The sequence below is a fragment of the Pongo pygmaeus genome, chromosome 2, assembly GCF_028885625.2.
Source record: "Pongo pygmaeus isolate AG05252 chromosome 2, NHGRI_mPonPyg2-v2.0_pri, whole genome shotgun sequence".
In the NCBI taxonomy this organism is placed as follows: domain Eukaryota; kingdom Metazoa; phylum Chordata; class Mammalia; order Primates; family Hominidae; genus Pongo; species Pongo pygmaeus.
In genome coordinates, this window is record NC_085930.1 from 99,166,970 (window position 1) to 99,194,892 (window position 27,923).

At 43.1% G+C, this 27,923-nt stretch overlaps 1 protein-coding gene across 1 annotated transcript in view; it reads right to left on the reverse strand.

The window, feature by feature from the left end:
- CACNA2D3 (calcium voltage-gated channel auxiliary subunit alpha2delta 3) overlaps positions 1-27,923 on the reverse strand; it is a 924,385-nt gene that overhangs the window by 706,892 nt on the left and 189,570 nt on the right. Inside the window, exon 3 of the mRNA XM_054481187.2 lies at positions 25,382-25,498. Within this exon, the coding sequence (XP_054337162.2) occupies positions 25,382-25,498 (117 nt within the window). The remainder of the gene's footprint in view (positions 1-25,381; positions 25,499-27,923) is intronic.

The window sequence follows — 27,923 nt, forward strand, 5'->3', positions numbered from 1 at the left end:
GGGCAGCATCCTATAAATCCTGGCACGGGAGGACAGATGTCATGACACAAGTGGGATATTTCCAGCTCCCTGTATTTAACAGAAAATGACACCTGATTTCCTGCAAAACTTTGATTCAGATTCTACACACGCAATTTAAAAAAAAAAAAGAGCATCAAGAGAGACCTGGAACTAATCATGTCCTATCTAAGACAAATGCATGACTTAGAATCTTCCATGGCAAAGGTAGAGGCCAGTGGAGATGACGTTAGGCTTAGAGGTGCTTGGGGAGTGACAGGAGGTAGTCGCTAGACACCCCATTAAGTGACACTGAGCCTCACAGAGAAAAAAAGTCTTCCTTTTCCTGTTCTCCTTGATGCCTCTTAATTGAGACAAGGAAAAACAATGTCTCAGCCTCTCAGGAACTCCGATCCCAGCTCCTCTGCCCTCTCACCACAGGTCTCCAAAGAAAGCCTTGCAGGTCATGGAAAAGAGCTAGAATTGAGCAAGGCTGTTTGGATTCACTCTCCCTCTTAGGTATCTTCTTCTATGACCAGCTGATTTCCCTTCAACAGTAGTGTTTTAAAGCCTGCTTTAAAAAAATAAATTGAATAAAAGAAGAAAATGTAAAGAAAAACATTCTGTTAAACATTTCTACAGGTACTACTCAGATAAGGCAAAAATTATGAAGGAAAAAACAGAAATAGCTGGAGGTTGTGTTACAGCAAAGGGGTCCCGATCCAGACCCCAGGAGAGGGTTCTTGGATCTCGCTCAAGAAAGAATTCAGGGTGAGTCTGCAGTGCAAAGTGAAAGCAAGTTTATTACGAAAGTAAAGGAATAAAAGAATGGCTACTCCACAGACAGAGAAGCCCCAAGGACTGCCGGTTGCGCATTTTTATGGTTATTTCTTGATAATATGCTAAACAAGGGGTGGATTATTCATGCCTCTCCTTTTTAGACCCTATAGGGTAACTTCCTGTCGTTGCCATGGCATTTGTAAACTGTCATGGTGCTCGCGCTGGGAGAGCAGCAGTGAGGACAACCAGAGGTCACTCTCGTGGCCATTTTGGTTTCGGTGGGTTTTGGCCGGCTCCTTTACTGTAACCTGTTTTTATCAGCAAGGTCTTTATGACCTGTATTTTGTGCTGACCTCCTATCTCATCCTGTGACTGAGAATGCCTTAGCCGTCTAGGAATGCAGCCCAGTAGGTTTCAGCCTTATCTTACCCAGCTCCTAATTAAAATGGAGTGCTCTGGTTCACACACCTCTGACAGCTGGGTCACTCCAACTCATTTACTGTACTGGTGGGGAAACTAAGACATTCCCCTTCCCCCACCCAATAGGAGACTCAATTTCTACATAGACGTCACAGAGCTAATAAGCAGCCAAGCTGGAATTCAAGCCAGGTCCTGTGAGTCTGTCTCCAACCAGAAAAACTTGCCTGAGGAATATAAACCTTCTGGTTAGATGGCATACGAGGCAGAAAAGAATTGTATGGGGATAAATGATTTCTCATTGCCAGAACACAATTTGCTTTACTTTATGGTCTCCAGCATGCCAAGGACATGTTAGAAAGCAATGGACAGGTCTGCCTTTCTCCCTCCCTCCCTCATTCAATCACCAAACATTTGGGAAGCCAGGCACTGAGGCGGGAGCAGAGACACAAATGGCACAAAGACATACTGCTCTGCCTTCAAAGAACTCATAATCAAGTCAGAAGTCCAGACACCAGGTGATGAAGCACTCCCTGCTGTAACTGCAGGGTGCCCTGGAACAGAGGAGGGAGCCTACGGGAGAGGTGAGAGAGAGGCTGCGGGAACCTAACTCAGCAGTGCCCTTTAATAATGATGCTTGTTAGTCCCTAATAATAAGTAGACTGTAATATTCTATTACTACTTCCTCTAATTATCTGTGACATGGTGAGATAATTTGCAGCAAAATAACTTGTAAAAACTTCCTTTAAACTGTCTCTGAATTTTTTAAAATGCATATTTCTATCAGCAAAAAAAGTCAGCATATGCCTACAAATAGATATATTTATGTACAATATTATACTGTATAAATATCACGATTATGGACATTATCATAATATACTATTGCTTTACCATGTATACTCTAAACTTAAACAAAAATAGGCATTTTAAAAGAGATATTTCAATATTTACTCCCTGCACTGCAGAGATGTATCCTATATCCTTCTTTAGAAATCACTACTCTGGCTCAAGGCTTCTCTAAATGAGATCCCATGAATTCTTGGGCTGTTGGGGGTAGAGGGTTTAAAATTCCAACTCTCCGCTGGGAATGGTGGCTCATACCTGTAATCCTAGCACTTTGAGAGGATGAGGCAAGAGGCTCTCTTGAGCCCAGAAGTTCAAGACCAGGCTGCACAACATAGTAAGACAAAACAATGAAGAAATTAGCTGGGTGTGGTGGTGCATGCCTGTAGTCCCAGTACTGTGGGAGGCTGAGGCAGGAGAGTGGCTTGAGCTCAGGAGTTCGAGACCAGCCTGGGCCACATGGTGAAATCCCATCTCTACAAAAAATTAGCAGGGCGTGGGGGCACATGCCTGTAGTCTCAACTACTTGGCAGGCTGTGGTGAGAGGATTCCTTGAAACCAGGAGGTCGAGGCTGCAGTGAGCTATGATGGTGCCACTATACTCCAGCCTGGATGACAGATCTAGACCCCGTCTCTTAAAAAAAAAGTTAAAAAAGAAAATTCCAACTCTCCAGCCCTCCTCTAAGTTTACTGAATGAACTATCTAGGGTAGGGCCCAGGAATCTGCATTTAACAATCTCCTCACGGGGGCCTTAAACATATTGAAGGCCTAGAAGCACTTCTCTGGGTTAAACAAATTTTCCCAAGAGGGAAAAAAAAAGCTTAAAAACTTGCTTAATGCGATAAATCTGTTTCAACTGCTCACTATTCAAGAAAGGTCACTTTGGGCAGCAAGGACAGTAAATTGTTTTCAATGTGTGAGGGGATCTGCCCACACACTGGCCTGTGATGCGAAGGAGGGGTCTTGGCACAAACGTGCAAACTCTCTGCGGCTACCCAGGGTGGGCCCCCCCGGGCCCCATGCTCCTCTGAGGCTGGTGCTTCCTGCTCAGAGAAGGCTGCCTGCCAAGCCCCGCACAGCCCAAGAGCTATGGCTGGGTGGCTACAGCCCAGATCAGGCTTCCGGAAGCATCTCGCCACCTCTGCAAGTGGTAAATTACACATCTCGTCACCTTCAAACCAGTTGCTGTTGACCACCTTAGACACTCTCGTTATTGATGTCAGTTTTATCTCCTGAAACTCAGGAGGTGTTTTCAAAGCTTAAACCAGTCAGTAATTTGTACAGTGCTATTCTTATCAATGATTTGTCACCTAAGCTACTGGTTTGGAGGGAACACAAGACTCCAAGCTCTGAAGCATCAGCTTCACACAGGAAGATGTCCTGCTCCTAAGTCACCGATCACACTGTACCTGGGGTGATCTACCCCACTCCCATCCACCCCACCATATCCTTCCCGACATTACCAACCAGCCTGCATGTGCCCTCTGCATGCACACACACCAGCATCAATCTCCACCATTTCAACGGAATCTTATGCTTTTAGAATGATACTCAGATCCACTGCCTCATAGGACTGATTTTTGTGTAGATTTCTATTACTAACTCAACAGTAGCAGTTTCTCTGATCCTGAAGCTGCCTTACTCATCTTTAAATCCCTCTAATGCCTATTATTTACATGCAAGCATGGTCCAATAAATGTCCAGTGGATAAGTGGCCTACGGTATTCTATTATAAACATTCTAATATATGTTTAGGTGAGACAGTAACATTATACTACTGCTATAGTACTTTTATATATGATTAAAATAAATATTAAATAGATATCGATGGGCTCAAGTCCAAGCTCACCCACTTGCCAGCTGTGTATTCTTTGGTAAATAACTTAATAGCTCTGTGGATCAGTTTCCTCACCTACGAGATGAAGAGATAGCAACGTCTACTCCTTAATGTTGTGAAGATTAAATAAACTTGTACATGTAATAAAATCAGAACCATGCCTGATTACTGGAAACACTTAATAAGTGTTATATAACATTCTACTAATTCAACAAGTACTATCATTATTGACCCAGGCATTACGCTAAGTACTTAGCATGCAAAAATACAAAAAAAAACCTCACTCTAGCTTGAAGGAGTGCAGTTAGTTACACACACTATGGAAGTCTCATAGCAGGAGCTAAGATAATAGAAAGATTTGGATCTACTGTAAGAGTCAGCAGATGGATGAAGTGGGGAAGGTTCTAAATACCTAGTAGCTATCAATTGCTGGAGATGCTACTAACACTTGACAACCTCTCAGGGTTTTGAGCTCTGAAAGAAGGGGATGCTAGTAGCAGTAATAATGCCAAACTCACGCTCCCAGGCTTTAAATTATCTGTGTAATGCCATCCTATGTATACCAGATGCCAGGATGAACCAACCTTCCTGATCCCTTCAGGTCAGAGGAAACGCTGGTGCTACCATTCTGAGTTTGTCTCTATGCCGAAACTCCGAGTCACATAGTCTCTGTGCACAGCTTCCCAGTAAATCTCCACCAAGTTACCTAGCTGGGAGTTGATGGGCACTATAGCTTGGAACCTAGCAACTGGCTCAGAGGATCTACCCTGGGAGGCTCTACTATCAGGATGACTGATCAGCCACTGGTAGAGTCTAAGGGTTGAGAAACTTGGAAGATAAAGAGAACAAACACTGAAGGCAGTTTGAACAAATGCAGCATTTTCACCCGGACTTCTTCAATGGAACTCAAAGGTGCTTAAGCAACATAGGAGAAGTATTAGCTCACGTGATGAAAAGGGCCGGAGAGTTATCTTAGTGAAGGTGACCATGGAAAGTCTCTTTGAGAAATGGCATTTGAACAGAGACCAGAACAAAGTCCAGGGCAAGCCACATGGCCATCTGGAGGAAGAGCAGTCTAGGTGAGGGGACAGCAGGCGTGAAGCTTCACAGCAGGGAAGTGGGGAGCAGTGAGTAAAAGAGAAAATGGAAACAGATGAGATCAGGTCAGTGACGAGACCAGAGCAGCTCTGACCTCATACCTCTGTGGTGAGGAGTGTGGGGACCCTCTGATTAGACAAACTTCAGCCTTGTGCTCACACCTGGGATGTGCCCCATCCAAGTCCTGTGGACTGGGGATCAGGAAGGGACAGATCTCTATGAAAAATCAGGAAGTAGAATAGTGGATGCTGTATAGAAAGGGGAAAAAAGGACAGGATCTATTACCAGAGAAACACAGAAATCCAAAAGCTCACTTCATTTGGAACAAGCTCCACTTCACCAGTCACATTACATTAAATGTCCATTAGCAGGTGAATGGATAAATAAACTATGGTACTTCCATACCATGGAACACCACTCAGCAGGACAGCACCATGAACCTTTCTGCTTCCCATTCTTTTGAAATACTGGAAGAAGGTACGTTTTCTGTTTCATTTTATATTCATTTCTTTTCGAACATATTAAGCTTTTATATCAGCCTGACCTTTGCAAAATATGTTTCTTTTTCATGGACAAATGGATTGTTAAAAATACTACAACAAGTCTGCAACTCACTTTGAAACGCACCAGAAATAAGATGTATTAATGGATGGCTAGAAGGATAGAGAGATGGACAGATAAGTGATAAAATGAGGATACTTAATATCAATGGCAGAAATGAATGGGGGGTGTATGGGTGTTTGTGTGGCGAAATTGTTTCAATTGTGTTGCATGTTTGGATATTTTCATAATAAAATGTTGTGAGTAGGGAACACTATCAGCACAAACCTGAAAAATAGCATTGGTAGAAGCAATATTTTCCTAAGTATTTCTTTCAAAATCAATAGGATAAACTTGCCTATAACCTATGTTTTCTAAAATCATTTCTCTTTGAGTACTGTCACATTTCTTTGTCCTTTGTCATCCTGAAAAGTGAGATAACCACTATGACTCATCACCTTTGGAGAAATCTTTTCTCCAAGAAATAACTCTCCAGCATATTTAAATAAATGTATGTAAAATTCATAATTAGTTACTCAATAAATATTTACTCTTTAAAGTCACAAGAAAATTAGGGTCTGATGATTAAACTTCCTATGACTTTCCACCTTGTAATTAACAGGAGTGAGCGGTACCATTAGTAGTTTTAATTCTACCCACTAGAGTGCATCCTGTAACTTACTCACAAAGAATAGTGCTGTTGCCTAATATTTTAAAAGGCTATTAATTAAAGAAAACTTATTTAAGTTACTCGAGTTTCTAACGTTGTAGGTAAAATATTCTGATCAGATCTTTGGCATATCAGAAAAACTTCTGATCGGTCACTCATTCCATGAACTTCCTGGGTGTCTGCACTACAGGAGGCACTATCCTGGGTGAACTAAACACACACGGTCCTTCTCCTCACTGGGCTAAAGTTCTAGTGGGGGAGCAAATGAGAGCCAGATGCCTTAAAAGGTAATTTTAAATACTGATGAGTTCTATGAAGAAAAGGTATAAACAACACAACATGAGAGAAAATGATAGCCTAACAGTGGTTATGATGGGAGGTGTTAGGGAGTGAAGGGGGTATTTGGGGTAGGGTGAAAGGGGTTCTACCTTAGGCAAGAGGGCCAAGGAATGAAATTTTCCCCAAAGAGAAGAATCCAAGGGGAACCCTGAATACCAAGGAGAGACCAGATTTTGGTGAAGAAGATTCCACTCAGAGAGAACACTGCAGGCAAGGGTACTCTAGAAGAGAGAATAGGTTGGCACGTTCACAGAGCTTGAGGGAGGTCCCCGAGGGAACTCAGCAGAAGAGGGGCTGGGAGAGACAGGCGTGGCCAGGACCATTCAATGGCCTTGCCAGTGAATTCTGATTTCATTGTAAATAAAGTCAGAAATCATAGAGGATGATAAGTTCTCTGCAATAACGAACCGAACTTCCAGGATTAATACCGGTTGCTTTGATGTATACATTCTATAGACTGCAAAATAATCCCAGGGTTAGAGAAAATAACCTGGCCACTGGGATGCTGGAATGTCTGTGGTGATGCTGCTAATAGCTGCTGTGGCTACACAATGATAACTAGAAAAAACAATTAATGGGCTTTGGCGTGTGTTCAGTATTGGGACACATGTTTTATAGGCCGCTCCTTCCTCAAGCCCCATGAGCCAGGGCAGTCACTGGTCTCATCTTACAGCGGATGATCTGGAAGCTCAGAGACAGAAATGACCTTCCCTAAGTCACAAGGCGATCAAGAGGCAGAGTCAGGACTTGAACCTGGATCCAGGAGGTGCCACAGACCATTTTCTTCACCAATGAATCAAGTGGCCCATAAGCGACAAGCCCTTTGGACGGCATGCTGGGGAATGCCAGAAAGACAGTATCTGTAAGCAACTGATTGCTGAAGACAGGTGTCATTCTCTGGCTCATCTTCTCCTAGCCCATCCTAACCCAAATAGATACACACACACACACATACACACACACACACAGGGAGGGGAGATGAAGAGAAGCTATAAAAAGAAGAAAAACACAGCTGAAAGTTGTTTTCAAGTCAAGTGTATCTATCACCTTTTCCTGTGGCAATAGCAACATGCTCACAACCTGCCTGGTTCAGAAAAGAAAAAGAGCACACATGTGGCAGTGGGTTAGAGTTCATATTTTCCTTTGTGGCCCACGGTAAACAAGTTATGGTGTTTTATTCCTGTGCACCCATCACTCAAGCCATAGGAGAAAAACATTGTTCCCAAATGTTTTCTTACTGCAGCGCCTTTGTGTGCCAGTGATTGCTGTAATTTAACCTCCATAATAAAACAGAATCATCACTGGATGACAATTTATAGCACAGTTTCAGAACTGTTTACTTCTTCTATAGTGCTCCATAGTGATTAAGATTTACTGGTGTTGTCTGTCCTCGGGGAGCACTCACACAGCCCTGCCAACAGCCATCGAGCCAGACAAGTGAGGCGCTCACTTAAGGCACCTAAACGTTTTGGATGCAAGTGTCAGCCTGTGTCTTAATAACCAAAAAGGGGTGTCCACGGCTTGATGTACCCCTGTGGACAATGAAATAAATTATAAAGCATTCCAGATGACTCAGCCGCCTCCCGTGGAATTGTGCATCTTTCTGATAAATCACTTTGAAGATATATACATGGAATGCCAATGTTATATAACCACCTATTGTAAGAAGGGAGGGTGAAGATGCTGTTTGAAATGAGGCTATTTGACTGGCTGGCTTATTATTGGGGAGGAGGAGGGAATGGTATCGGGGCAATGCAGTGAAAGACACAAAGAAAGGAAGGAAGCGAAAAGACATGGAACTTTAGAGGCATGAAATCAAGTATCAGGAGTGGCAAAGGGGTGGCATCAATAAATCCCCCTCCACTGGAAAAGGACTAGTCTAGTCTTCTCAATAGGGCCTACAACTACTGTGGGACAACTCAGTTTTCCACTAATGCAGAGACAGCAGAACTTAAGCAATGCAGGTATTAATAAGGGTGTTAAAAGTGCATCCATTTTAAAGGAATTCTAAGACAAAGAAGGCTGTGCAGCAATGTCACTGATGGATCTGGACTCTGGAGTTGGACATACTGGACCTGCATCTGCTCTGCCAAGCTTTCCCTCTGTGACGTTGGACCTGCTCAGTTTCCTTATCTGTCAAAAGGAGGTAATAATACCGCCTACCTCATGAGGTTGTTGAGAAAATGGAATGCAAAGATGTGTCTTAGGCACAAGGTGGGAAGCCAGGTACAAGGAAAGCAGTTAAGAAAAGTTCACTATAAATGTTATCTTTCCACCTTTGCACTACTGCTCCAACCTCAGACATCAGCATACCACCATCACCATTTGCCGTATCTGCCTACCACTGTGTGTGCAGATTTCTGTCTGTCTGTCTGTCTATCTATCTATGTCTCGTTCTATGTCCCGTTCTATGTCTGTGTGTATTCAGAAACTTGAGCTATTCATACTCTTAGCACATCATCATCACTGGTCCATGCAAGGCCCCATCTTGATTTATATCTTCTCCTTCAGCCCTGACCTCTACTCTTATTCCCCTCCCCCACTTGCACCCACTCTAATGGATTCAATGGACTCCATAACGGGGCATGTGTTTATAGAAAATGCATATGGGTGTTTTATATACTTTTAATTTATATAGATGCTACTTTACTGTAAATCTTATGCTATTTCTTATGCATTGTTTCGCTCAAGATCAGTGTGGGTTGCTGTGTGATCACTGCTTTTGCAACCACATCCAGCACATTTGAACTGTCGCTTTCCCTAATGATGGGTTCTAGGGAGTCTCTAGCTGCCTTCCAAAACCAGGCTGCAACTGGCCTTCTCACCTCACCTTTACTTACTATGTTTCTTTGAATCAACATACATAACATATAACTTCCGCTTTAAAGGGAAGTTATATTTGTTATAATGTAAATTTCATATAACTATTAAAATTATTAGACAGCTAAGAGCGTGTGACCCCTGGGCTCCCACAGGTACATCACTCCATTAAGGACCGGCCTGATGCTCACTCACACTGGACACTATCCTGCATTCCACTGATAGGCTGGGGCCAATGAGCTCAGGCTGCCAATCTAGTTTTCCTCTCTAAACATTCTGTTTAACCTGCAGCTTTTCCCTCTCTCAAACAAGCAAGGGCAATGAGAGGACCAAGCAGAGCCTTGGAGCCCCTCCCTCTGTGCCCAAGGAAGACACTGCAATGCAGAGCCTTTTCCACCTTCACTTTCCTCTCCTTGTCCGTCTCAGGGACCTTGCCCAGCTGAGGAAGTCAGGCTGTGCAGAGCAGGGGGGCGTCCATGCCCAAGAAGATTATACAGATGGGAGCTCTCCATAACCCACTGGGGCTGCCCTGCAGACAAGTCTCCTGGGATTCTGAGGAGGCAGAGTTTCTTCTAGGTTACCTCCCTGAGATAGTAGTGTCAGAAGCATTGGAACCAGAAAAACTCCATTTTTTTTTTTTTTTTTGAGATGGAGTCTTGCTCTGTCGCCAGGCTGTGTAGTACAGTGGCACGATCTTGGCTCACTGCAAACTCCGCCTCCCAGGTTCGAGCGATTCCCCTGCCTCAGCCTCCTGAGTAGCTGGGACTACAAACATGCATGACCACAGCTGGTTAATTTTTTGTTATTTTAGTAGAGACAGGGTTTCACCATTTTGGCCAGGATGGTCTAGATCTCCTGACCTCATGATCCACCCACCTCGGCCTCCCAAAAGTGCTGGGATTACAGGCGTGAGCCACTGCACCTGGCCACAACTCCATCTTAAATAGGGGCTGGGTAAAATAAGGCTGAGACCTACTGGGCTACATTTCCAGACAGTCAGGCATTCTAAGTCACAGGAGGTCGGCACAAGATACAGGTCATAAAGACCTTGCTGATAAAACAGGTGGCAGTAAAGAAGCCGGCCAAAACCCACCAAAACCAAAACGGCAACGAGAGTGACCTCTGGTCGTCTTCATTGCTACAATCCCACCAGCACCATGACAGTTTACAAATGCCATGGCAATGTCAGGAAGTTACCACATATGGTCTAAAAAGGGGAGGCATGAATAATCCACCTCTTGTTTAGCATATCGTCAAGAAATAACAAAAAAAATGAGCAACCAGCAGCCCTTGGAGCTGCTCTGCCTATGGAGTAGCCATTCTTTATTCCTTTACTTTCTTAATAAACTTGCTTTCACTTTACTTTATGGACTCGCCCTGAATTCTTTCTTGAGTGAGATCCAAGAACCCTCTCTTGGGGTCTGGATCGGGACCCCTGTCCTGTAATAGTAGCATTTGCCATAGCTGAATTTTTAAAACCTCTTCAAATATTCCTATTAAGTGTTCTATCATATTCATACTTTCTGTATGACTATATTAATAATTAGACCAAGAATAATAGTAACTAGTCTTTAGGAAGTAGAACTATGTGCCAGGCACTGGGCTAAAACACTTTACATCAATGTTCTCATTTGACCCTCAAAATAACTCCATTAAGTAGGTATTCTGACCCTCATCTTAGAGTTAAGGTTCCTAAAGCTTAGGGAGTTTAAGTAAATCGGGCAAGATTATTCAGCTATCAAATGACTAGGACACGATCTGAGCTGAGTGAGTTTGGTGCCCAAACCAGAGCCTGCTTCTGCTATGATGGTTGTAAAAGGTACTATTTACATATACAAATAAAAATAAATGACCATTTACAAAGTGTTTGCCATGTAACCCATGGGCTCATGCCAGACCCATGTTTGCTCATTTGATCCTCATGTTACTTTTGAGGTCACTTGTGTGACTGCTTCCATCTCAAGGAGGGAGCGTGTGACCTGGGCTCAGGGCTAGTCTGAGGGAACCAGCCTCAAATCCATTTTTGCCATATCCAGAGAGGCACAATCCCTGCCACATGAGAACACGTCCATTTCACAGACAAGAAAACTGAGACTCAGGGAGGTTCAGGTCTCACTGTCAGTGGATAATGGCTAACCTCAGGTCTCCCTAGCTCCAAAGCCCAGTTCACTCCCTTCCAAAATGAACCTGTTTCCCAAGAGATGACTGAACATCTAAGTGCATCAAAGTCTGCATACAAAATAGCCTGTAATCCCAGCACTTTGAGAGGCCAAGGTGGGCGGATCACTTGAGGTCAGGAGTCAAGACCAGCCTGGCCAACATGGTGAAACCCCGTCTCTACTGAAAATACAAAAATTAGCTGAGCGTGGTGGCGAGCACCTGTAATCCCAGCTACTTAGGAGGCTGAGGCATCAGAATTGCTTGAACCCAGGAGGCGGAGGTTGCAGTGAGCTGAGATTGCACTACTGCACTCCAGCTAGCAGAGTGAGACTGTCTCAAAAAAAAATAAAAAATAAAAAAGTCTACACATAAAACAAATGGCATGGGCAAAGTCCTTGCACTTCCACTTCTACAAGAGGAAGTAATTCCCAAGGCTGGCCTTCTTAAATTGCTGGGGCCAATGAAGCAGGCTAAGGGAGCGTGCTTGGAGAGCCACAGCCATTGCTGAAAGTGAGCAAATTATGCATTGTCTCCTTATAACTGCCTTCAGAGAGGTGAGACCCAATGGGACACAAGCTCGGAGAACTAACACGTGACTTTCCCCCTTGGGCTGACTCCTACGAGGTTCCCTCCACCCACAAATTGTCCAAATGTTGGGGGAGATTCCCTAAACAGGACAATCCTGAACTGGTCCATCTGCTAAATGTAGCTGAAAATTAAAAAGTAGGCTCTTTGCTTCCGTTAAACACAGGCTTCTCGGGCTTTCTCCCAGCACAATAGAGGCGGCTGCACTTCCCAGCACCCTCCTCCTGAGTGCTGCCCGGGGGCTTCACTCTCGGTGGGCTGTACAAAAGATTTGTGCTCTCCAGTCTCCAGAGCGCATTTGGCTGGAAGAGAGGAACAGGCAACAAAGGAGCCATCTCAGGGCACCGCAGCCTCTGATCACTGAGAAGGCGACATAGTTTCTAAGGGTGGGCAGGTGCATATAAATCAATACCCAGAGAAAAGTGGGGAACATGGCAGCTTTTCCCTAGACACAAAGGGAAAGGGAGGCGGCCAATGAGCAGTGCAGACACAGAAATGCAAACCCTGCTGCAACTTCCTGTATTCTTAAAATGACACCCGAACTCTTCCAGTGAACACCTAGCACCCACCAAGCCAGGTGTGTGAAGCACTGGGGGAAACTTGGGGAGCAGAGTAAAATGGACCAACCACTGGCCTGGGAGGTGGTGAGGAAGACATTCAAATAAACACATGAATCAACCACCTCTATTCCACCACACCAGGCCCCTCACAGCAGGAAAAAAAAAAAACCCTTGTCTTGCGCTCTCTTCTCCAAATCCTCTCTCCACTCTATCCTCCTCTCAATGCCTTCAACTGGTCCCACATTCTACTTCCTCTCCAGCTTCACGTGTGCTGTTCCTTCTGCTTCTGCCACCTCCCAGGACCTGGTGTATGTTTGGCTTCATTCCCTGGGTTCCCGGGTGGCACGGCCAGGACTCCCGATTTCAACGCCTTCCTGTCTCCCCTAATAGAACATAAACTCCATGTGGGGAGGGGGCCAGCTGTAAATCTAGATCTTAACAGTAGCCAACCCAAAGACCTCAGGCTGATATAACTTATAGCCCACAAAGCAGACAGGTGGCCAAGGAAAGATGGGGCAGGTGAGGTGAGCATGCTTCCCCACCCACACACAGGCCTTGGACGAATGAAGGTAGCTCAGGACAGGAAGAGAAGACACATAAATTGCACCCCTACTCTCAAGCTTTTATTTTCTCCTCTTTGAAATGACAGGAATTCTCAAAGAAATAAGCACTTCACCCCACTCCCGACAGGCATTAGTTCAAAGCATCACTCCCCCATCCAATTCTCAGCTGTGGTTACCAGATAAATCAGAGAACCTGAACTTGATTTACACATCGGATGTGTTTCAAAGTGGCATATAAGTAAATACACATGCATGTTCATGTGTCCTATACATATGTGAATTATATCTCAGTAAAGCTGCTTAAAAATTGCAAGGGTGGCTAGGTGCTATGTTTCAAGGTTGTGCCAATAATTAGATAACTGCTTTTTAAATGCTAACAACTCAGTTATTAAGACAAGTTGTACACATGACAAACATCAGAGAGGAGATGTGAGAATCTAATTTAAAATCATTGACTATGCAAATGTGAAATTTCAAAATATGTAAATGCACCACACTGTGATAAAAAGGAAGGATACATGGGGCTAATTTCTTCCTGTTAATTCTGCTAAAATAAGCCCTTTATTGTCCCGTTCCTGCCATGGTGAGCTCTTTGTGTTGTTGCTGATGAAGCCTTAATGCTCTTTTTTTCTAGAACGAAGTTTAATGAATAGTTATTTTTTCTATAAGGTGCCTGCGCAGAGAGATAAGTGCCACATATTCAAATGTAGCCACTTTGAGCATTTTTCATCCCCTTCTCCACGTGACCAATACTGTCTCAGTCCATGCTACAGGAAAGTGTATGCTGGGGACCAGGGTGGATTGAGGGAGGGAGGGGATAGCTCTGATTTTCATTTGCCAATTCTATGAATGGGACCAGACTGGGAATTATTTACATGAATCAAACCTTTTCGAGATTGGGAGAAAACAGACAACAAAACAAATAGAACTTTTTATAGGTGAGGGCTGAACAAGAGCTAAACATCCTCAAATGTTAAAGGTGAAGAAAATCTCAGTCTCATTTGGTAGTTCAGGAACTTTAAAAAAGAAAGATTCCATGTCCCCTTATAATGCACATTCTTACCTTAAATCCTTTGAACGGTCTTTCCCCCGCACCCAGCCAAGAATCTTTTAAATCCAACTTCACAAGTATCACTTAAATGAGATAATATATGCAAAGCGTAGCATGGTGTCTTGGCAAGCAAGAAGCACTCAGTAATGTGATGATCACGATGACAACAGAGATGATATCAACGATGAAAACAATGGCAATGACTCCAGCTGGCTTTCTGCGGGGGAATTATGAAAGCTATACGTATGCTGCCTGCTTCATACACACACAGACTCTGCTAACCCTAATCTGATTAATGCAGGGGTTGCAAACTCAATGTTCCTTGGGGCCAGAGTAGCAAATAAACAACTAGGGAGCTGCATGGAAATCAACCAACGGAGACATTCATGCTGATGCTGATTGCTGTTCTATGGACATGGAGGCCCAGGATGGCTACACTTCTCCATTTTCCAAGATTTAAATCTGGATATTTTAATATCACTACATATTTTTATAGGTGATTTCATTTTTCCCCCTTAAAGCCCACACAGACCAAGTAAAAGGTATCTACAAGCAGGATTTGCCTGGGGGACACAGGTTTACAATTCTGATGTGATTAATTCTTTTTTATTTCCCCATCTCCATTGACGAAATTCCCATGAAAATGAATGCTCATGTGTCAACCTCCAACCCCCACACTCCTGCCCATCCCCTCCATTATAAACACATGTGTACTAAACATACTTCCCTAGAATAAAAATCATCTCTACCAAATCTGGTCTCAGCGGCCAGCCCTAATTCCCCCGTGTGGACCACAGCAAGCTGATGCACTGTCCCCAGACCATGGCCACAGTGACTGCAATGACAGACTCCCAGCACATCAAGGGAATGGATCCACTGAGCCCTTTGAAGGGAAGTCCTCTTGGAGACAGGCTACCAGGCTCAAAAGGCATCCTAACAGAGGCCACCCACAGGCTGGCCAAGAGGCTGCCTGCAGGGCTCCACTCCCCTATGAGTCTGACTGTGCTCCAGTCAGACTGGAGCTGCTTCCATCATCTATGTGCAGCTGGTACCCATCTATTCATGGCTGGCTAAAAGTGATAAGAGTCAGAATCTTTGCCCAGCCTAGAGTTTTCACTAAGGTAACTCCTGCATTAGTCAAATCAGGGCCACAACCTGGGTTAGGGTTAGCAGTCTTCGAGTGTCTGCAGAGACACCTGCTTGAGGTAGGAAGACTCCTGCTCATTGGCTGGAGTGGGGCTGTCTATGAGCAACTCCAACCGTGACCCTGGATGAGGAGTCTGCTTTCTGACATCCGTCATGGGCTTTGCAGAGGTACTAGAGAAGTTCCTCTCTATAAATCCCATCATACAGCCTCACAAAATGCTCCAGAGTCACTGGGTGCAGTGAGGGGAGGCTCTCTAAGTATATTCCCAAGGATCTGATTTTCCTTCCCAAGTGACACACACACACACACACAAATCAATTAAAAAGCACACAAGAACAAAAAATCCACATTTACCCCTGATAGTACAAAGCCTTGCATGTTCATCTATTCAGACTGCCAATAAGCCTGGGATGTGCAATAAATGATATCCCAGCTGATTTTTAACAAAGATTCTGATTACTCGCAAGGGCTGTCATCTCTCCACTGAATGCAGTATAAATGAAATGCCAATGAATTCCTAACTATCTTTTCATTTTCCCCCTCATAACCTAATTTAGAAAATGTAAATAATCTCACTCTGTTTGCAGGACCAGCTGCTCCTCACCTCCATATGGGAAACTGAGTAAAGACCAAAAAAGTACAACCAATGCCACCAACACATCCCTAGTTAAACAGACTAAATATGCATTCAAAATATTTCTGAAACCCTTTAATTTGTTGCTGGTAATTTATAAAATTATAGACAGTGGTCTTTTATTATCATTATTAGTAGTAGTAGTATGGCTTTCTTCTGTCATTTGGACCTCTTGATGGTAATGGATCAGTAATTCACCCATCATAATTTCCTCCCACCCACAAACCTTTTAAGATTGCTTTTGCCTGGCCTGAGTATAAATTAAGAGGCATTGTTTTCTACCTGGCCTGGTGTAGAACAACAACAACAACATAATACTCTGAAAAATCAGAAATGGGACCAACATCTTGGTGCCACATTGCTGTATCAGGTTCATTCACTTGGAGCCGACAGTGGAGGATTCTGGAAAGTCCATGAACCCCACAGTTGCTTCGCAGTTGGGCTCTAATACTTTCTTTTCCCCTTTATCATTCAGGAGTTCTCTGGCCAAAGGGAAGGGGTGTAGCCCATACCATCCATATCACCCTCACTTTAAGTTACCCTGACCCCAAGACAAAGGCCTGTAAGTCAATCCACAAACATTTACTGAGCACTTAACTATAGTTTGAAGCACTGTAGTAGGCACTGGGGCCAGAGTAAAGGCAAGTTGGGACAAGAAAAGAAATAGTACAGTTAAACAAGGGGAAAGAGTATTACCAGGCAATGTACGAAACTAAAAAATAAAAATGAAGAAATGGCTACTACACACGTAAAAAGATGGTCAACTTAACTACACAGTACCTTTCAGAGAAGTCAATCAAAGTGACCCTGGTGCTCAGTCTGGGTGCTCAGACAATGATCCAGCTGGGAACAGGGCCCTTTCCCGGTGAGAGGGGCTGCACCAAGCTCAAATTCTCTTGCAACTACTGACTTTCTCCCACAGTAGTGGGGAGGCTGAAACACCCTCGGCACCACAGTCCCTAGGTACTGAGCCGCTGACGCTCCCAGCTGATTCCTCCAAACAGCTGACACCCCAAAGTCAGGAAGCTTGGTGCTAGTTAGCCTGTCCCTCCTCCCCAGGACTGTTCCTATGATACACTCCAGAAAGGGAGGAGAAGGGGAGGGCCCCTCCAAGTATGTCCAGCAGAGTGCCTATACCCACATTCCTCTCTGTGGGAGGATGGGGATCAGCACCTGGGCCATCTCTCTGTTTTGGCGAGCCCATGCTCTGTGTGACATGGTGTAATTTCCTCAAACCCTGGTGCAGGACAGATGAGGAGCCAGAGGGATCCACTGTGCCAAACGGTGAGTAATTAAAGAAAATAACTTGAGGCCAGGCGCGGTGGCTCATGCCTGTAATCCCAGCACTTTCGGAGGCCAACGTGGGTGGATCACCTGAGGTCAGGAGTTTGAGACCAGCCTGGCCAACATGGTGAAATCCCATCTCTACTAAAAATACAAAAATTAGTCGGGCGTGGTGGCAGACGCCTGTAATCCCAGCTACTCAGGAAGCTGAGGCAGGAGAGTCGCTTGAACCCGGGGGGCAGAGGTGGCAGTGAGCCAAGATAGGGCCATTGCACTCTAGCCTGGGCAACGAGAGTGAAAATGTGTCTGAAAACCAACCAAACAAACAAAACAAAACAAAAAACCTTGAAATACTATAGTTGGCCAAAAGACTAATAATAGTCAAATACTAGGGAGGACAATGCGGAAATAGTTCCCCTCCAACCACACAGGTGGGAACATAGGCAGGCATAGCATTGTCTGTAGGACAATCTGGCAAGATACACCCAAAGCCTTAATTTCAATTCTAGGAATATATCCTAATAAATGCATCAGATAAATGGACAAAACTTTCTATGCAAGAGAGTTTATCATATTATTGCTTATAACAGTGAAACACTACGGATGCCATCAATGTTCACTAAGAGAGAGCTGCTTGATTGGAAAATCCAGAAAGCAGTCGTGAAAAATAACAGAAATCTATATTCATTGACATGTCCACAACATGTAATTTTTTAAAAAGCTTGTTACAAGAAAGAATAATCCAATGTTTTAGAAGTTTATATACACCCACATATATCTATATATTCATGCACAAACAGAAAAAAAAAACCTGTAAGGACAGAAACTAAGATGCTGAAAAACAAAAGGTATTGAGAGACATTAAGTACCATTTGATACTTACTTCCTCATGCTGTGATCTTTCCTTTCCGCTTTTTCATTTTCTGCACATTCTTTTTCCTTTTACGATGAATATGTATTACTTTTATAACCAGTAAAAACAAAAAGCATTAAAAAAAACATGGGTGCTTCTACGGTAGACATAGAAAACACGAAACTAAGACTTCCATAAAGCTCTGCAAATGTAAAGCGTTTAGTCCAATTATTTGGGAAAGAGATAAATAACCATGAAGTTGAGGAGGGTTTGATGCAATGGTTCTACCCACAAAGAAGAAAGCTTTCTACAGGCCAACACCCCCAGAATAAGCAGGAAAGTTAGGATACAGTCCACCAAGTCAAGCCAACTTCAAAGATGTGAGGCTGATGGAAAACTGAGAGCTTGAAGAAAGAAGACATGAAATTGCACATACAAGTCATCCAGCGGTTCCCCTTCCTTCCCTTTAGTGGTAAGCATATAACCCCAAGTGGGTGGACAAGTTGTTCCCTTTCAACGTGGGAGGGACAGCAGTCTTCTGGGCCTAGCTGTGAGGCTCAGGTTGGCTCAAACTGAAGTATGTTAGCGGAAACCCCAGGCCCATTTGGGGTGAAACCCACGAAGACCAGGCAGTTCCATGTGGTTTTGTTCTCAGCCATTAACCAAAGATGGTTCGCTGACCTCATCAAAATTGGTGAATACAGATTGTTGCTCTTTTTTAAGATTCTTCTGGTTTGAGGTTTTTGCTCTAAATTTCCTTACATATATACGTACGATTTTGCAAGCAACCCAGTTTACCAAAAAAAGGGGACAAATAGACCACAAGATACATCAACATAAAAAATTAATAGTCTCCTCCCTCTATCTGTGACTCAAAACATAAAACATTATTTTTTTCTGAAACAAATGTACTGCTCTTTCAAAGTACAAGCTTTGAAATTCTGCGATGAGATCAGAAATGAAAACAAGACAGAAAACAAAAATCTTTTAGATCTATACAGCCATATATACCTCCACTGCCTGAGAACTTAAAGTGATCCTGGCACTGTTAGGCTATATTCAGCTCCTAAAACCTCCACAACTCATTTTGGACTTAACATGTAAAGAAAATAATCAGTTCTGTCTTAAGAACCTTTCCTTAACTTACAAATGGATAAACAGAATCAATTATTTCATTTCCAATGTAATCCTTTTGAAAGTATGCCTCAAACACAATTTTCACAATGTCTATAGATCAGATGAGTTCTTAAACCAGAAGTACTCATATAGTCCCTATAGATATTAATTCCTTATACAGCTTATATTTTGGGGATGGAGTATGCTTTACTTGGGTGCATTCTGCTTTTCATGCCTCACTGTATATATTTCCATAAAAACATTGATGTATGTTATAGTCATACATATGTAGACAGGCGCCAGTCAAAAAACATTTCAAGAAAGTTGCTTTAATAGTACCCTCTAGCTTTTTGGAAGGTTGGCGTAAATCTCTTCTGCAGAGAGAAAAATCCATTTTTCTGAGAAGGTAAATGTTTATTAAATGCAAATACTGATATTCGTTTCCTAGGAAAAATGTCTTGCTGCATGTGGAATTTCTCGATAAAAAGCTTTCAAGTCCCAGGTTTCTCCAGATAAACCCCTATCAGTGAACTGATGCGTGAATGCACTGAAATTGAATTACTGTACAACAGCAATTACTTTCCACAGTACAGCTATAATGGGAATCAGTTCCACAATGAACAGCAGGTAACTATAGGAAGGGGGGAAAACTTAATATAAAATCTAGTCTCCTTTAGCTCTTTCAACAAGCAAAGGTATTTATTTTTAAGCAAAACACTCTTTTCGAGGGCCTGATTTATCATTTTATCAATGTAAATCAAAAAATAAGTGAAACAAGATTAAGTTTATTTACAGGTGTGAGTTTCAGGATGCTTTCAAAATTTATTAAATATCTTACCCAAGGTTTGAAAACAATTGGCTCATCACAGAGTGGGTCTAGCTACAACTTGTGTTTTATATCTCTTCACATTCCCCAAAAGAGTTCATTCTTTTAGATACATCTAATTAATTGTAATGTTTTGCTTGAAATGCTACCACAACAGATACTATCCTATAATCCCCCCAGTGCTCCTTCCCTCTCTGAAACCTGTTAAAGTTTGTGGAGGTCTGAAGTCTGCATAGGCTGACTTTTAAGGTCCTCTGAATCAGTGTCTGGCCCTGAAACCAGGAACACCTGGGAAGACCAGAGGAGGTTCTAAGTCCAGCTCAAATCAGTGTGATGAAGACAGTGCCCACCCCAGAGCTGTTCAGTGCCACCAAAGGCAAAATCCACTCTAAGGAATTCACCTTTAGAAAACCATCCTGGAGAATACTAGCATAAAATCATAAATTCACCAAAGTCTTTTTGTCATTTCCTAGTTTACCTGCTTTTCTCTTGTGCTGCTCATCTCAGTTATATGTACTGCACCAAAATTACAGGATCATGACATCCCCCTGGCTGTGATGGAATTGGTCCTCAAAGTATATCTTTACAATCAGAGACGTCCGTGGTTACGCAGTTACTTCCTACAGATTCTCTTCCCACCGCACATTTGGCTGTGCCTGCTCAGAGTTCCCTGGAGCCCCAGATAATGCTTGCAGTTGATTGATAGTTTGTGCTACTCCCCCTGAAGGGCTGGATTTTAAAGACAAAGGAAAGGCTGGGGGCAGCCTGTCCATATAACCAAGGTCATGCAATATAACCCTTCTGCCTTCTCCCTCCCCTCAAATCAGGGTACATTTCTCAACATCAGCAACTCAGGAGAAAGGGGAGTGGTGTCAAATTTGCCTTCCATCAATATCAAAGATGAGTTCTGACTTGTGACACAGACAAGCATTTCCAGGTATCACTTAGGAATGGTCTGATGGGAATCCACAGTTGGCAGAGGACTGGTGCATATCCTTTCCTCCATGTCCAACATGTGAAATATCTCCCTTGAAATGTTAACGAACTAAAAGCAAATGGACTGTATTTCTTGTCCATTCGTAGGGACTTAAAACTTGACAAACTGCTTAGCAATATTAATTGAGGGCTTGGTAGCATAAATATGTCTGAACAATGAAGGTGAGAGATGGTGCCTTGGGCACAACTGCTATACACAAAAGCAAGCAGGAGCATGGCCGTATCAAATAACCTATAGCTAGCCTCTGCATGAGTGTGAAAAAATTATTTAAACCACCAATGGCATTAAAAAGAGCTAGAAAATATTAGTTAAGAAATGCTACCATAATGATGGCATCATTATGTTAATGGAAATTACTGAAGCTAAGGTTATTTATAATTTGCTAGCCTGAAAAAAAAGTTACATATAGTCCATTACCAATGAGATGACAGGGGTTATGTAATGGGCAGGCCACTTTAGGTTTCACATTTACTTCAGACATCTGACGGGGAGAAAATAGGACTTTCTGTGATAGGATAATTGCATAGTGGAGAGTAATTCAAATAGGAGATGAGGATGATAAAATCACTCTGATTCAACTAATCACTGGGAAAAGTGATGGAGGAAAATGATGAAATCAAGCCAGAAGAGACAGAGAAAAAGATCAACATTGTTTAACAGGCAGGAGATGACAGGCTACATGAAAGGACGAGGTTATTGTAATACTCCATTTTTTTTCCCCCAGCACTAACTGAACCTAGTTTCACAGACTAAAGGTGTTGTTACTGTAGCTTCCTAAATTGCTACTGCCAGACTCATAAATATTTTATATACATCAATGGAAATGTTAATAAATCAGGGTTGTTTGTGAACCAGGTTTCTCTTACACACGTCCCTGGAGTCACCACTGATTCACACTAGGAAAACACAAGGTGGGGCACCTGAACCTGGGACTCAACTCCAACTGCTGGGGGAGGGGGACGGGGGCTTGGAAACGGAAGATTCCTAGGCGTGGCGCATCAGAGTGATAGGGCGAAACCTAAAATCTGTTCTGTTCCTGAGCTATCAGAAAACAGCGGGGTGGGGGCCCGGCACAGTGGCTCACACCTGTAATCCCAGCACTTTGGGAGGCTGAGGCGGGCAGATCACGAGGTCAGGAGATCGAGACCATCCTGGCTAACACAGTGAAACCCTGTCTCTACTAAAAATACAAAAAATTAGCTGGGCATGGTGGCGGGCGCCTGTAGTCCCAGCTACTCGGGAGGCTGAGGCAGGAGAATGGCGTGAACCCGGGAGGCGGAGCTTGCAGTGAGCCGAGATGGCGTCACTGCACTTCAGCCTAAGCGACAGAGCAAGACTCTGTCTCAAAAAAAAAAAAAAGAAAAGAAAAAGAAAAAGAGAAGAGAAGAGAAAAGAGGGGGGTGGGGTCACTGCCCAGTGGGTGACATGGGAAAGGACCCCACCTTGTCTCACAGTGGTGCGTTCCAGTGCAAGGCTACAAATAATGACTCCACTGCAAACCCATGGGCAAATTTGGACCTGAGGTCTTTGCTCTTCAAATGTTCATAAATCCCACAGGCAAACAGCAACTTTTCCTAATGGAGAATCAAGGTATCATTAAAATAGGAAAAGAGTCACACTCACTGCTTCCCTGGCCTCCAAAGGGACATCTCATTCCAAATGGCATATGGGTCCTGAGTGTTAACAAGAGAGCCACATGGCTCACAGTGAGGACAAGGCCCATCTCTACTGTCCCCAGACTAAACCCCTGTGTGCACACAAACTCTCTTTAAAGACGGGCGTGGGGAAATCCACATAACAATGAACCAATTAACCAAGATGTTACAAGCTCGAGCATCAAGCGTGATTACAGAAGGCCTGTGCATTTATTTTAAAATATATAGAATACACATTGCAAGGAATCTGGCTGCCTTTATTCTGGGAACATTTCAATTTAAACAGAGCAACTTATTTTTTCTTCTCAAAGGAACTACACCCGCCATACCAAATCATCTTTTTTTTTTTTAATCTTCACTAATTTAACGCAGAAAGGTTTTAAAATTAGGCAATATGAAGACGCTAAACCCAGTTCACGTTCCCTCCTGTCTTCATCCAGGTGCTTCCTAAAGCTGCAAGACTACTCCTATCAGATGTTCACAGGTTGGAAGGCCCTTTAACCAGCTGTAACAGCAAACGTTTACTGAACATTTACTGTTTGCCAGACACTGAGCTAAATAAACACCTTACGTAGATACAGAGGTGCTGCAACCCCACCACCTAGGTGTAAAAATTAACTCTGCTGAGCCTTGCCCACGTGACCTGGGCAAATGACTTCACCCTGCCAAGCCTGTTTGGTCATTTCTAAGACAACAATAATAACAGTGTCTCACTCCTAGTGTTGATGCAAGAATGAGATTGCATACATAAAGTGATTAGCACAGGGGCTGGTGCATCTGAACTCAGTAAGTGTAAGCATGTATTTATTAAATCATTGACTTCTCGTAATGCCGCCAGGCTGGTAAATGAGGAAAAAGATTCACAGGGGTTACTCAGCTTTGCTCACTGGTCTCCCACCTTGGGGCAGAACTGAGATTCGGGACAGTTCCACTACTTCCAGAGCCCATGTCTCACTGACCACGTGGGCCCACTGCCTCAAGGAGGTGAGGTCTAGGTTCTGGTGCTGGCTGGACCTCTGTGTCACAGCAGCATGCTGCATGGCCCCCTCCCCCCGTCGCTCCCAATGCTCCCCTAATTCCAGGCACCAGGGCTACTTTGTCAATTGTAGAAGCAGAACCTAAAGATATTTATGTCCCTTTCTCCTCTAAAATTCTGTGATTCACAAAGAAATGCATGCTAAAACAATATGTCCCCCTCTCAAATTGACAATGCTGTTACTAGTATTTTTTTTTTTTTTTGGCAAGGATTTCAGAAAATAAGCACTTGCACACCACTCCCGCTGGAGCAGCTGTGAATTGGCACAACCTTATCTGGACAGAAATGCTTACATATGCATAAAGAACCTTGAAGATTGTTTCTGAGCCTCTGAACTGTCTTCTGTGTTCTGGAATTCACATTAAGGAAATACACATACACTCCAGGATACTGAAAGCAAGGAGGCAGTAAAGAATGTGGACTCTGGGGTCATTATGGCTGGAGCTCTCTCTCACTCCTCATGGGACCTCGGAGAAGCTACTCAACTTCTTCCTCTCAGTCTCCTCTCTTGTAAAATGGGAATAATAGTAACATCCACCATGGAGGTGTTACAAGGATAATACAAGTGAGTACATATACAGTCCTTAAAGGAACAGTTCACCTGTAGTAGGTTCTTGGTTGGTTGATCCATTATAAATATATAAGAAGATTCACTGCAGCATTATTTATGTCAAAACTTGCAAGTGAGCGAGGTGTGGTGGTACATACCTGTAGCCCCAGCTACTCAGGAGACTACGGTGGGAGGATCACTAGAGCCCAGGAGTTTGAGACCAGCCTGGGCAACACATCTCTTAAAAACTTTTTTTTTTTGAGCCGGAGTCTCACGCTGTCACCCAGGCTGGAGTGCAGTGGCACAATCTTGGCTCACTGCAACCTCCGCCTCCTGGGTTCAAGCAATTCTCCTGTCTCAGCCTCCCAAGTAGCTGGGATTACAGGCACCCACCAACACATCCAGCTAATTTTTATATTTTTAGTAGAAACAGGGTTTCACCATGTTGGCCAGGCTGGTCACGAACTCCTGACCTCAGATGATCTGCCTGCCTTGGCCTCCCAAAGTGCTGGGATTACAGGCGTGAGCCACCATGCCTGGCCAATAAAAACTTTCAAATAACTCAGACGTCCAAATATATAGGAACAGTTATATCAATTATGACACACTCATAGACTGAAATGTTATGCAACCATTTGAGAAAATCACAAAACACAGTGACACAAGAAAATGCTCAGACTAGAGCTTAGTTGAACCCTAGCATACCTTTGAATGGTTTTTGGCCGTTACTGAATGCATCATACAGTTACAGGCCCACGTTGTATGGCTGTACAATCAGTGGCAGCTCTGCTGAAGGCATAAATTTATCAGAATAAAACTGGCACAGGAACCCTCTATGAAAAGGGCAGTTTGTGCCCCTAGTGACTGCTTTTCCTGGCTAATCAGACTGTAAAAATAAAAGTATTTACATAATAGATGAGTGAGTCAACTTTTATCTTGCAGATATTGGTTCATCAATGCCATCCCCTGAAGCTGCCTTTGTCGTCTTCAGGCAATACAGGGTACAAACCAGAGGCACTTACCCTGACTGCCTCAGACTTCTTGTGAAACATCTCTTCCATGTTCTTTGCCAGCTTCTTTACCAGTTGGAGGCCATCGATTTCTTCTATGGCAACATCTTTCTCATACTCTTTGTATTTCTGTAAGAAGAGAGGGCAACATTCAAGACACATGACACCATAAAACACCACACCTGTGATTTCAGAGCACAGCTACCCACAAGGAATAAATAAAGATAAAATTATACCATGACTGCTTCTGGTGAATTTGTGGATATTAAACTTTGTTTCAAAATTATTAAGCCAACTAGGGAGAAGTACGAAACTGACTCTGGCTCTCCTGGGAGACTTAACTAGCACCCAGGAAAGGAATATATCTTAACCCAATTAAACTATCATCTGTCTATTTATAAGGGACTGATTTCACCCACAGTTGACTCAAATTCTCAATAAAGACAATTTTTCATTTTAAACCCATCACATACCCTGGTAGTTTATCTGTTTAAATGTGCAGTTCTCAAAGTGATCCCAAAATTCCTATGGGTCCCTGAGACCCTTTCAGGGTCCATGAAGTTCTCATTTTTCCAACAGCATGTCTATGTGAAGCCAGATTTTCTTCAGCAACCAATCACAAGAGATTGAACACAGAAGCAGGTATGGGAATCCACCTATTTCCTCTTAAGTCAAATATTAAAGAGATTTGCAAAATGAAAAACAGCCACTCCTCTAATTTTTTTATTCTGGAAAGTATTGTTATTTTCCATAAAATATATTATAATATATATGTTAACATGTAATGAGTTTTTTTATCCTTGTATTAATCACTATTTGAATTTCTTGGTTATAATTTCTAATATGGTACATATCAGTAGATACAAGTAACCCACATAAACAGATGCTCTCAGGGAGTCCTCAGGACTCTGTAAGAGTGTAAAGGGTCCTCAGACCCAAAACGTGGTTTAACTAAAGATTTAATTTTGTTCCTAGTGGAAGGAAATATTGTCTATTAATAGGAACCTTCCAAATGAAGTTTATAACACTTTTAATGTCAACATGAATCCATCACATTTATTTGGTTATCAAACAGCTGGAAAATTAAAGATGCCGGGTAAGATATATTTACTCTTATTTGTGGGGAAACTCTGAATCAAGTTTACTAATTCCTCACCCCAAGCTCTTACCCAGGGAAATCAAGGGGCTCCACATCTCATCTCGGCTCTAGGGACCTTAAGAGTTAGTTGTGAAAAGGAAAATGTATTACATTTTAATGGCAGAATAATCTTTGAGATATAAATCTAATCTACATTTTCTCTCCACTCATTCCTCCCATCCTATACCTTCAAAATGTAAATTGGGAGGCTCAGTTTCTCCTTGACTCGAGGAAGGGTGGGTGTGTGTGTGTGTGTGTGTGTGTGTCACAAAACGCTTCCCTTCCTTGCTCAAATGCTCAAATGTCCAAGTCTTTTGGGGCAGTAATACTGGGTATCCTGAAATGAGATTAGTGTTTGAGGACAAAGGGAGGAACTCTAAGGAAAGCAACGAATATAAAGAGAGAATTCCTCAGACCCTTAAACTAAAACAAAATCCTTAGAGCCTAGAGGTGAGGCTGGAGGCATCTGGCCATGTGTTCTAGGAGCAGCAAGATACCCCTCTCTTAGCCCGGGCAACATAGTGAGACCCAGTCTCTACAAATTTTTTTTGTTTGTTTTTAATTAATCAGGTATGGTGGCACATGCCTGCAGTCTCACTACTTGGTGAGCTGAAGTGGAAGGATTGCTTGAGCCTGGGAGGTTGAGGCTGCAGTGAGCTATGATTATCCCACTGTACTCCAGCCTGGGTGACACAGTAAGGCCTTGTCTCATTACAAAAAAAAAAAAAAAAGATACTCCTCTTACCCTTACAGGCAGGTAGGAACCTAGACATGGACTCCCCAGCAATCCCCTATTCACTGGCATAGATCCTCAAAATGGATCTCTTCCTCTGACCTGAATATTAGACCCAAGAGCTTGGAGTTTCTCAACATTAAGTTGATGTTGGAAAAATTAAGAAGTGGTATTTCTGGACCATGTGAGTCTAGACCAAGATTGACATCTGCTACACTGCTTATTAGATGTTATTACATGGTCCTATAATTGATCATGAGCTGTAGTTTCATGTTTCCCCCCGCTCCCTGAAAACATCCATAAAAATCTTATGAGTTACTCTTGCATCTCACCTGAAAAACCATTTATTCCTTCAATCTAGACTTTCCTCTCTCCCCACCAAAGCTGTCCTATTCTCCAACACAAGAAGGCTTCATGCTCCATCCCAGACTCTAAAACCGTCTGTGCTCTTCTCTCCTGGCATCATCGATTGTGTGGCCCTGGAAGCAAGGACAGGTCCTTGTGGTTGCTGCCACAGCCCACAGCAGACACAAAAGACTTCTCTGGATGGAGCCTATTGCAGAGTAATTGCAATTTTACAACGCAAGGGAGATGCAAGGAAGAATGCAGCTGCATATTCCCATGGTTCTAATAAGGCTGCTATGGTTTGAATGGGCCCCTCAAAGTTCATGTATTGGAAACTT